Raw genomic sequence first — 12,217 nt, forward strand, 5'->3', positions numbered from 1 at the left:
TGCGCAGCCCAGCCTCACCGAGCTGCTGGCTTCCGAGGTGAAGGTCTGGGGCCTACAGAGCAGGACCCTGTGGAACCTGAGCAGGTCAAAGGCTGGAGCGCTCTGCAGCCCCTGGAGCATCCCAGGCGCGGGGGAGGGGTGGGAGAGAGGAGACAGGGGGAGCGGCCGTTTGAGAGGGGGACGCTGGTCCGAGCCCCGGGCCACCGCCGGGATTCGGCTCCAGGCCCGCCCCTCGCCGCGCGCCCCGCCCCGCCCCGCCCCGCTCTCGCCTCTAAAGTTCCAGGCGCGCGCCTCCTGCTGCCACACTTTCACTCTTCGCCGCCGTCGCGTCCCCATTCGCGTCCGGCCTCCGTCCGCCCGCCGCCCGCTCGTGCCATGGATGCCAAGGTTGTCGCGGTGCTGGTCCTCGTGCTGACTGCGCTCTGCCTCAGCGACGGTGAGTGCGCTCGGCGGCGGAGGCGTGGGCAGGCGCCGGGCTCTGGGCTCAGTGCGGGGCCGCGGCTCCTCTGCCTGAGCCCGCGCCGTCCCGACCGAACCTACTCTGCGCCGCTTTGCACCGGGAAGGTGGAGGCCGCCCACTTCGCCGGAGTGCGCTCCCTCCCGGTGCAGTGTTCAAAGCCCCCGGCGTAGCGTCCCTGCCGCACCGAGGCTTCGCACCCCGCAGCCGGACTCGGGTTCCAGATCCGGGAAGCGGCCGCCAGACCTCGGGCTGGCTGCACAGTGAGGTCGGGCAAGATAACCGGGTGCGGGCGCCCCGAGGGCGCGTTTGGAGCCGAGGAGGTGTGGAGGTGTGGAGCCCAGTCCGGGGCCTCGGGCCCGGAACTTTGACCGCCCACCTCCCAGCTAGTGCCTTCCCGCTCCCAGCTCAGTTTCCAGAGGCAAGTGGGCTCGGAGGCCCCGCTGCGCACCGTGTTGGAGAAGCGATCGGCTGTTCTTGTGGGAGGGAGAGCTTTGCAAAGGCTGTCTCGTATCGCGACGCTCTCGTAGTGGCGATGCGATCGGGTGCAGCTGCGTGGCGTCCCCTCTACGCGAGGCCGGCCGTCTTTCTGTACCCACCTAAGCGAGGCTCCGCGGGCGCGTGGTACCGAGCAGCTGTCGGGTTTGCGCCACCCGCCTGGCCCGGCTTCTGTACAGCTCCTCTGTCCGTAGCGACTCTGCTAACCTGGGCGCGCATCCAGCGTCTGTCTTCCCTGCCTCTTTCCTGGGGTCACCAAGAGAGGCCCGGGGGCCATCCGGATCTTGCATGCGCCTACCCAGCCCCCAAACCACACCTGCAGACAGGCGCCTTTGTCACCAGCCCAGCAAGCACTCTACCTCAGAGTGAGCGGTGCTGCAAAGTTAAGTCGCCAAGGCCTTAGGCCACTGGGAAAGGTGGTGTCCCGTTTCACTGCGAGAGGGGGAGAGCTTTTTTATTTCTTTTGAAGCTTAAGAGAAATCTCACTGTCCTGTTACAAGACACCACTGCTGCAAACCAAAATAAACTGTTGCTTCTGAACGCACAAAACATAACCACGTTGGCCAGGCCATGCTGAGCGTACTTGGCTGCGAACTTTCCAACAAATCCTGCAAAGGGTTGACACAGTTCTTGGTGCAGCTGAGGTCTGTGCAGGGCAGGAGAGCCTGGAGCAGTAGGCTGGGCTGGGGCTGAGGACAACTGCTAAGTTCCTGATGGTTGGTGGTGAGCAGGGAGCAAGGGTGAGTAAGTGAGCAGGCAGAAGGGTCTCTTGGCTGACCACCTGGGAAGTGTTCTTTAAAAGAGCAGCTGGTCAGAGCTGCAGAGGGACTAGCACCTAAAGGCAATGAAGAATTTTTTTCTCCTAAGCTGAAAAAGTAACCGGTCCTGGGTCTTCGTTTGGGTATTAACAGTTGAGTGATTTGATGAGAGTGGTGTCATGGCCCAGCTGTCTGAGGACATGGTTCCTTCTCTAGCTACCCCTTCTTCTGGGGGCCTGTAGGCCTGTAGACATGACTGAAATGCAGGGACTCAGGTCCTTGAGTGACCAAGGCGGAGCACAGAAGGAATAGGGGGCCCCATCCACTCCACAGAAGGAGTTGGGGCCCAATTCTGAGAAGGACTGGTTGCTCACCCTGCTGAGTTGCCCTCTTGACAGCCAAGGGCCAGGTCAGGGTCCTGGGCTCCCGGTTAGCCTGGTTCTCCTTGCATGCATAGGCTATTCTGAATAAGCACACCCCCCACAAAGCACAGGACACTGTGCCCCTGAGAGCAGCAGCAGCAGGGCTCTGCATCCCTGGTGTCACCAGGAGAGCATCCTGGACAGGGACTTCTAAGGAACAAGCACTTTCCAGCTGCTTGGGATCTGGGCTGCATGGACCTGCTTGGCCGTGTGTGACATCGGGAAGTGCTGAGACTGGATGGCTACCCAAGTCGGCCCGCAGCCTCTGGGATCCAACACTCACCCTCCCCTTGCTTTTTTACTCCCTGGAGCCTGTGTGTCCATGCTGTGTCCCCTGGTTCAGGCTTTGGTTCTGGCTCCTGCCTCCCTCCATTGGCTGACCTCAGCCAAGCAGGTGGGCCTCTGGATGCCCTGGGCTTCCAGGGTTTAAACCCAGGGTGGGCCCCATTCCCAGGACTGGCTGGAGGGGCTCGCAGGGGGCTCCTGTCTCTGCATGAGAGTGGAAGGAATGCTCCGGAGCAGAGCCAAGTTCACCCCAATCCTGGGTGACATCTGGGCCAGTCAAGCCTCTTGCCTATACAGAGTCATATCCAAAACAGTTGGAAAAATTAGTGCTGTTGGCAAAAAGCTGGCAGGAAGGTCACCAAGTGGACACAGCACCTAGTTCTCTTGGTAAGAACACTTGGGGCCCTGTCCCTTTAAAAAACCTGTTGAAATTCTCCACTTGACAGGCAGGCAAGTGGGTCCTGGGAGCAGGAATAAAAATTGCCTTTGAAGGAAATGGATAATCCCAGGGGTGAAGAGGGGAGAGGAGAAAAAGAGAAAGCTTGTATTTTGAGCTCAGAACAGGCTCTGATTTCTGGCCCGATCTCCACTGCCTGGTTAATGGAGTCAGAACAGTCTCTCAGAGACATAGGAGAGTGGCAGCCCCCACCCCTCTCAGCGCTGCCCCCAACATCTTTCATGCTGTGTGCCTTCTAGCTTGTTGTTGCTCTGGGGTTGGGGCCAGTTCTGCCTTGTGTTTTGCTTGTCTCTGAAGGACCCTCTAAGAATTCTAGGGAAACCTGGAGGCAGGACACTCAGAGGGGAGACTGGCTTTTCCTTACCCCAGGCTGCTCAGCCCCTAGCTCCAGGTCACTTTCCCAGGTGATCTGGTTACAGGGCAGTACAGACTTCTCCTGCAGGGACCCTGTGCATTTGCTAAAAGCCAGGCCCCTGCTGCAACTTTTTGGAGTTAGACCGGGTATAAACCTGACGGCTGCTCCAGGCTCTCCAGTCACTGAGCGCCTTGAAGCCAGGTTTTCTCCTTCCTGGTTTTTAGGGAGCCAAGTTCCGTCCTGAGGAGCCAGATGGTCTCCTTTCCCCCTGACGTAGTGGCTAAATAGGCTGCCATACCCAGATCATGACACCCCTCAACTGCATGCAGCCTTTAGAAAAAAGATGAACTCCCTCCCTCACAAGTTTTCCTGCTGACTTTCCGGCCCTCTTGCCCCAAAGTGTAGAATTTCAGAACCACAAGGAGCCCTCTGGGAGCTCTGTAAACAGGCAAACTTTTTTTTTTTTAATCTCTGGACTAAATATTCTCAGACATACATTTAATCCCTGATGAAAGGATCCACAAATTCAAATAATTTAGGGTATTAAGTAGAGCTTGGATAATATCTGCAGAAAATGAGCAGGCGCGCAAGCACACACACAAATCCCAGCCCCTCCGGGCTTGCAATCCTAGACTCACAGGGTAAGCTGTGGGTTCTGCAGGAGCCCGTTGCTAATTTACACTAATGAGTGTCAATTATGGCATTTTGGAAATTGGCGAATTGGCAAACAAAGATGTAATACAACCCGGGAGGCTGTAGCATCCTGGCTCTGGCAATGAAAGGCACATTTGCCTCCAGCCCTGGAAGGGCAGGGGAGAAGGTGGGCCCCTGCCTGCCCTCTGGGGACTCCCAGGTAGGAAGGCAGCTGGGATTCTTTTGTGGCTGCCCGGGCTTAAGGTAAATGTCAAGAGAGAAGCCTGCAGGTGGGGGAGGGCAGCATTCCCAGGGGAGTGGCAGTGGCTCCTGGGATGAGACCTGTGCCGAGGAGGAGAGAGCCTGGGGTTTCCTTCTTCCCCCTCCCCATTCCCCTGGAGGAGTTTATTTGCAAAGAATAACGAAGAACCTCAGGACCTTGGCTTAAACGTTTTCTCCTGTGATTAATATCCTGTATCTTTCATCCTTTATCCTGAGTAGGGGGCATCTAATGTTAACTTCCCTGCCCTCCTAGGATCTGGCTCCCCTCAGGTCCAGCCTGAGCCCACAGAGCTCACTGTGCCACCCAAGGAGCAGGTCTTTGCCAGGATGTGCCTGTGACCCTGCCCATCGCTCCCCATCTGATCCCTCGGCTGCAGACCCAGACACACTTGTATCCCCAAGGCTTGGCAGGATAATAACAAGCTGCCTTGCTCTCATGACCTCTTCTAGGGAAACCAGTCAGCCTGAGCTACAGATGTCCCTGCCGATTCTTTGAGAGCCACGTCGCCAGAGCCAACGTCAAGCATCTCAAAATCCTCAACGCTCCGAACTGTGCCCTTCAGATTGTGTAAGTCTGAACATCATCCCCCAGGGATGCTGCATTTAACAGGCAGAGTAACACCTAACTCACCAGCTTGTTAGAGCTAGAGAAATGGCACATGCTGAATGTCCAGGCTTGCACCTGGCATAATTACAGCAGCAGATATCACCACCAGGCAGGGGTTCCAAAAGCCGCTCTTATTCTTTGTGCCCTAACCCTTGGTGCTGTGCTCAGAGAGGTCCTTGTCGCTTCTTTCCAAGCTTCCTCCCTTTACTGCAAGAGATGGGAGCACGTTCGGATGAGAAACATGGGCTTCACCAAAGCTTCTTTCTGCTAAAGTACAATAAATTATCCAGCCCCTGGCTAGTAACACTTCTGTCCTGCCAATATCAGGGCTTTGAGGCCCTAATTTAATCCTTTATCACCGAGCACAAACTCACAAGACCCAAATTCAGTTGAAGTCATCATTAAACCATTTGGTGAAACTCAAAATTGCCAGCTCACTTAACTGCATTTTCTCAGACACAACAGATGAGTTTTTAGTTTTGCTGGTGCTGATGGCAGCTGCTAACCTTCGATTCCATTCATGTGGGAAATAGACAAAACGAAATCACACATACATGAGACACAAAGATCTCTCTCCTGGAGTACAGGAGGCTGGGCCAGGTGCAGGAAGAAAGATACACGTGGCCACCCATTGCTTGCCCTCCAGTGCCATGTGTCCCACGTGTTCCCGTGCTGTGACTGCACCCAGTGACCGTGGTCATGACTCCAGATGCCAAGGAGGTGAGGCTCGGGGTCTCCTGGGCAGAGCTCACCTCCTGAAAAGTCCCAGCTCTAAAAGCGAGATGGAGACGCAGCAGTTGGAACAAAAACTATACCCACTGACAACTCTCCACCCAGCACGTACTGGTTTTAGATTTGATTCTCTTTGTCTTTTTTTCCTAGCCTTTGCTTGAATGTATTTGTCATTTACAGTATGTTTTAGGGCACTAGAAGTTGAATGTGTATTTTTTTTTCATTTTCTTTGCTTATAATAAATACTACCTCTCCTTTGAGAGGTATTTAACCAGATACTGAATTCAGCGAGCATGAGCCTGCTTCCAGGGCAGACTCTGCCAGTTCCCTTGCCTGGGAATATATCTTGAGGTTGAAGAAGTCAAATAGACCCTCAGGTCTGTCTGGGCAAACACCACATTAATAAGCAGCAGTACCAGAATTGGACCTCCATCTCCCCTGCTTCCAGCCACACCCCTCTGCACAGCTCACTAGCTTACCTGGCAGTCGTGTGAAGACTCCTGTGGGTGTCCCCAGCCACTGTGCTGGCTGCAGGTGTTATCATAGACCCAGAATGGGTGGGTAGTGGTGTCTTAAGGCTGCTTGAGATTACCTGGTCCCCAGGGCTTATGGAGAGGATGCAGAGATAAGTGCAGGTCCTCCCCCAGGACTTTTCAGGGAGGGAGGCTATGAGTAGAGGTGAGAAGCAGGGGGGAAGGTCCAGTCTGAACTTTCAGAAAACAAATGAGACCTTGAATATTCAGTGAACTTGTAAGGTCTCTGGCAAACCCCCTACCTTACCCCTCGCCGTTCCTCCTCACACTGTCCGTCCCCTCTCCCCATCCCCCAGGCTATTATGTACCTATTTGTAGGTCTCCTGACTCCAGGCTTACTCTTTTTTTTTTTCCTTTCTTTTTAAATTTGTTTTTAATTGGATGTACTGGGAATTGAACCCCGGACCTGGTACATGCTAAGCATGTGCTTTACCACTGAGCTATACCCCTCCCCACCGAGGCTTACTCTTAAGTCTTTCTTCCACGTACTATCAAGATGATTTATCAAAATAAAAATCTGCTTCTGCCACCCTCCAGTTTGAAGTCCCCACAAGTACCCATCATAAATAAAATTACAGATAAAGCCCCACTGCTTTCCCCCTTATATCTGGCCACAAGCTTGAGTGTCCTGTCTCCCAAATTCCTCCACATCCTCTCGGCCCTGTTACCCCTTTGGGATATTTGCTCTTGCCTACCCCTTCTTTTTACTTTACTTGCCCAGCTCCTACTTATCCTTCAAAACCCAACTCAGATGTACCCTGTGTAAATTCTCCCCGGACTCCTTAAAGACTTTCTTTCACTTCCAGTATCTCTGGGGTGAAATTTACAGCACTGCTCACAGGGTCTCCCCAGCACCCCTGAGGTTCCTCCCGAACCTGAGCCTGCCAATTGGGGCACCCAGTTCCTGGAGGGTCCTGACCCTGGTGTCAGACGATGAGCCCATGCCCGGGTCACAGCCGTGACCCCTTCCGTTCAGCTGCACACTGTCGCCTCTTCTGTTTCGGCAGGGCAAGACTGAAGAGCACCAATAGACAAGTGTGCATTGATCCGAAACTGAAGTGGATTCAGGAATACCTGGAGAAAGCTTTAAACAAGTAAGCACAACAACCAAAAAGGACTTTCCACTAGAGCCACTTGAGGAAAGTTAAACCCATGTGTGAGATATGAAGGTGGGGGAGGAAGGTCTGAATGGTGAGGACCAGGTGTGCCTGGGAGGGCAGTGCATTGACCTGGGGACGGACGTGAGGTTTGCCCAGCCTATAGACAACTGCATTTATAGCATATGGTACAATATTGCAGCGTGTATTCATCCGTGTCCCGTACCCTTCACATTGGCTCCTTTTATAACTGGGGTTTTTCTAAGAAATTGTATCATCCCCATAAGCATTTTTCACCCATCCGTTCCCTCATGATCATCACCATCATCGTCATTCTCATTATCCTTCTTTAAATAGATGATTACTTCAAGATCTGTATTTGGTTTGCTTTGGAGATCCTCCTTTTCTCCCCTGGGGAGTCTGAGCACAGTCTGGTGATGGCCCAGGAGGGGGCTTAGAAAAGCATCCTTCCTCCAGAGGCTGAGGCTCAGAGGAAGACTGTGGGCGGCTCCTGCAGGGGGCGCCCCCTCCGGGGATGACAACCCAGATACTGACGAGTGCTAGGCAGCGGCCACCACCTTCCCCTCCTCTTTCAGGCTCAGTGATTGGGTGGGTGGAGAACCGCCATCACTGGGGACTGTGCTCAGAGACCCTCTCCGGGTCACTCCCGGCCTCTCCCAGCCTCCCAGAGCATGCTGTCATCCTGCTTCTGCCTCTCATTTCTGTACGCGCCTAGACGGAGGAGGGTGATGGCTGGGGTTCCCACCCGGCAGCCCCCTCCTCCCTTTGCCCGCCCCTCCTCCTCAGCAGGCCCTCTGTGAGATCCTTCTCTGGCCTCCTCCAGAATGGGCTGGCCCTCTCCTGGGGGTATGAGATCATGTCTCCGCCTTCCCATGAAAGACAGTCTTTGCGGAATCCAATGCAACTTTCAATCGGAGAGCTTGCTCCGAGGAATTTGGTTTCTGTGATTGCCTCTGAAGCCTGTGTATGCCATGGAGGCTGTACCAATTCTGAGGTTTCTGAAATCAGAAGTGGAGAGAAGTAGATGAATAAACAAGTCTCTGGCCACTCACCCCTCCTCCTGAAGCCACAGCATGGTTTCAGGTTCCAGTCAGAAATGTTGGCAAGATGAAATTCCCATGTGATCCACAGATGGGCCTGGTGGTATTTGTAACTTTTTGCGAGGCATTTTTTTATATATATTTTCGTGCACAATTTTTTAAACATTTCTTTAGTAAGCAAATGTATTTCAGAATATATTTATAGTCGAACAGTTCATATATTTGAGGTGGAGTCATACAAACGTCAGTAGGTTACATTTCTCTATTATCTGAAACTACTGGCAGTTTGTAAAGAAATATATATGATATATCCGTGTGATTGCAGCTTCATAATGTTAGCCACAGTGTATTTTTTCACTTGTACCAAAAATGTATCAAATGTGACATTATATGCACTAGCAATAAAACGCTAATTGTTTCATGGTATACTCCTCCTACTGTATGTGGGAATTTATTTACCTGAGATGAAATCCAGTAGTTGTTAAGACATGGAGTTTGTACCCATTTCTGGGATTTATGAAGATAAGTTAGCAGGCTGGTGGGGTGCTTTGCATCTCTCCTGCCAAGTTCACATTTAACCCAGTGGAAGCCGAGATGTAGTTTTCTAAAGAATAATATTTGACTCACTAATTCCTCTTTCCCTTCCCTCTCTCCAGTTCTCCTAACATCCCCATGTAATATCCAGAGACTCAACCCTCATAATACCCAGCCTTCACATTTTCCCATGTAAAACTCCCATCATTCCAGCCCATGGTTAATATCAAGCTTTCTCAGGAACAGGTGGCCTTACCCCATAAATCATTAAATACCATTCGGCTTGAAACATTTTAATGTGACAGTCAAGAGCCAATTGCTCTAATAAAATTGCTCTAATAAAATTCTTGCTAACCAGCTCTCTCCCTTGCTCTCCAGAACAATCCCAGTCATTCCCCGGGGGTGTCCATGGGCATCCAGAAAGAAGAAGTTGGAATGGGGCTAGCTTCCTTCCCTTCCCCTGGATGGCCACCTGAACCTCGGGCCTCCAACCTCCAGAGCCCTATTCGGTTTGAAATGCAGAGATTTTATGAGATACAGTAGAGAGTTCAGCTCTGCATTGAGATGGAAAGAAATCCTAGGAGAGCAGGTTGGGATGAGACAAGATGGGTCCAGCCTGGACCTGGGTATGCCTTTTATATGTGAATTCCTTGTCCCGGTTAGAAACCTCGAGCAGTAGCAGGAATCAGAGTCAAGTTAGCAAACTGGCAGTTGCTATACCCAGTTCAATGTCAGCATCCTGGAAACCCATCTAACATTTTTTTGAGTGGGGAGGAAAATGTCTAATTTATTTTAAGGAAGTACTGACAGACAGTGGTCCTCCAAGGCCTGAGACTAAAGATGGAGTGAAACCAGTACCCAGGCCTGTTTTAAATATTGTGCGGACTGAGATAGACACTTGTTTATTTCAACCTTATTAATGGTTCTACTAATTTTATCTAAGGGGGCGCAGAGAAGAAAAAGTGGGGAAAAAAGAAAAGATAGGAAAAAAGAAGCGACAGAAGAGGAGAAAGGCTGCTCAGAAAAGGAAAAACTAGTTATCTGCCACCTCGAGATGGACTGCAGTGCACTGTGCTCTTGTCTCTCCCGGCGCTTTGTAAACTTGCTCTAACCCTCCCCCAGGGCAGACCCCTGTGCCTCCCAGGCGGGCGCTCAGACTTCTGTGGGGGAGCAGTGCTTTGCCGACCCTGAGGCCACACTGGCTCCTGTATTTATGTGCTTGTTAGGGCCCTTCCTGGTCTGCTAAGTTATGAAGAAAGTAGTTGTGTCGAGACCGGGGTCAGGGGTCTGTGATGCAGAGACTTGCACTCAGGACTCTATCTGGAGCAGCCTGGGACTCCGGGGTGGCCCGGGGCTCTCTCTAGAGTGGCCCAGGGTCTCCAGCATCCCACCCTGCCCTCTACCCTCTCTTTGAAGGCCCGTGATCTGATGGCTCAGAGCTCACACAGCTCCACACACTTAAAGTATGCATTCCTGTCTGGGGCCAGGGTGTAGCCACCTGGCCTGTGCACGGCAGTCTGCTAGCCCAGCAATGGGAGCCTCGACCAGCAAGGGGCACATACCTTAGACCCCCTCACTTGCCCATCACTGCCTTTGTGGGGCAGGGCCGACTGTGGCCATGCCCTTTGTGGGTGATAACTGACTCCTTTCCTCAAGTGCCTGTTGCCTGTCCCTCCACCATCCTGCCTTGTGGGGTGGGACTTCTCCGGCCTCTCCCTCCCCAGGCATGGGGCTGTGTGGGCACCTTTACCTCCAAGCCTGGGGGAGAATTTCTGCAGACCACATGGGGAGAGTGGATGGCATCTCTGCATTCCCAGCGAGCAGCTGTGGAAATGCTTCTCAGGGAGCCTTTTGGCAGGACAATTCACTTTGTAGATTCTTTAAATGGGTCCCCGAGGTCCCTGATATGGAGGAGCTGTGTGAAGGGCCTGCAGCTCTGGGGACTCCTAGCCTATCCCCTCCCCTCATCTGCTGGGAGAGTCTGCCTTACCCTGTGTGATTAGGTTCCTGGGCACAGCTCAGTCTGCCCTCAGTGCATACACAACATACATACACACACAGATCTGTGTCTGAGATTTCTTGCCAAGTCTCTCTAATTTGGACTGGAAGGAAGGGGATCACATAGGAGAGCAGGGTCCTGACTTCAGTAGTGCAGTGCATTGAAAAGGGACACCTTGAATAGCTACGTTTCTTGCCTCCCCACCTCTGCACACGTGGGCACAGCCTTACCCTGCACCCCAGCCCCTGGTCATAATTTCAGTGCCTGGATGCAGAAAGATGAAAGGGCTGGAGGATGAAACAGGTGGATTTCAGAAAGAAACCCAAGGTCCTCGCCTGTCCCCTGGGTCACGGAGTGCCGTGTCCCCCTCTGGCTTTAATGCGCCCCTTTGGGATTATAACAGAGGGAATTACAGCCATTGCTTTTCCCCAGAGGAGAAGGGTCCCCCCAGGGCGCTGTGGCCAAAGGCGTTTTCCTTCCCACAGCCGTCCCTTTCATCTGGCTGGCTCCCCCAGCCTGTGTCCTCTCACCAGCCCTGAGGATGGCAGGCCTACTCCTGGGGGTGCGGGCTGCCCACCTACCTGAGCCTGCCCTCTGTGCCTCTGAAGGCCTCTGGGTGGTTGCTGGGCTGCCCGGGGCTATGGCCGAAGCCAGCGGTTCTGGGCTGCGGGACCTCGGCTTGGGTAGCGCTGCTCATACAGAAGCAGCTGCGGCGGGTCAGGCCTGTGTCCTTGTTCCCCTCTTCTTCCCACTGCAGGAACAGCGCATCTCTGTGCCAAAGAGGGTGATGGGTCTGTTCTGGGAGAGCTGATTGCCCTGTAGCAACAGCGGGTCTATCTACTGCTTCCCTGAGGGCTTTCTGTGGTGCTGGGGAGATAGTGTCTCCCACCTGCCCTGTCCTGGGGGAGCCCGGGCTGCGGGGACTCAAAGAGCTGGCCCCACATTCAGAGACATAGGCAAGCCCCTGTCTGTCCTTATATGACTCCATCAGCCCTGGGGCCTCGCTGTGTCTGACAGGCAGGTGCAGGCACAGCCCCAGCCCCACAGAAGACAGGGTCGCCATGGAAGAGCGGAAGAGCCGGACCTCCGTTCCATTACGTTGTGGGTTGAAACTAACTAGGCCGCGCCCATGTGTCTGCCGCCAGGTGAGCGGTGCGGGGTCCCAGCGCTGCCTGCCCACCCAGCTCTGGGGCCACCCCGGCACGCCAGCTGAGCGGTCCTGGGGCTGGGCTCCGTGTGAGTCCAGGCCCGATACCTATGCTGGGCTAAGGCATCGCACCCCGTCCTGTCGTGTGACCGCTGTGCCCTGCCATCTCCGTGCCCTACTCCGTCCACCATGTGCTTGCTGCACCCACCTGCCCTCTCCGCTTCCCGCCTTCCATCCATCCCTCGCTTCTGCCAGGCTGCCTCTCTCACTCCACCCCCTGGCTCAGGGCCTCAGAAGGGAGACTCACCGCAGTGGTTTGGACATCAGGAGTGGGTCCGCGGCTGGAGCGGGGCTCCCTGT

At 53.8% G+C, this 12,217-nt stretch overlaps 1 protein-coding gene across 5 annotated transcripts in view; it reads left to right on the plus strand.

The window, feature by feature from the left end:
- Positions 1-279: 279 nt before the first annotated feature.
- The window catches only part of CXCL12 (C-X-C motif chemokine ligand 12), a 28,747-nt gene continuing 16,809 nt past the window's right edge, over positions 280-12,217 (plus strand). For 3 of the 5 annotated variants that reach the window (XM_032491747.1, XM_032491746.1, XM_032491748.1), the window contains exons 1-3: positions 280-436; positions 4,598-4,715; positions 7,027-7,113. In XM_032491747.1, the coding sequence (XP_032347638.1) occupies positions 376-436; positions 4,598-4,715; positions 7,027-7,113 (266 nt within the window). In that variant the 5' untranslated portion in view covers positions 280-375. The other 2 variants (XM_032491744.1, XM_032491745.1) reach the window with 2 other exon arrangements.

This window comes from Camelus ferus, chromosome 11 (genome assembly GCF_009834535.1).
Source record: "Camelus ferus isolate YT-003-E chromosome 11, BCGSAC_Cfer_1.0, whole genome shotgun sequence".
NCBI classification, from domain to species: Eukaryota; Metazoa; Chordata; class Mammalia; order Artiodactyla; family Camelidae; genus Camelus; species Camelus ferus.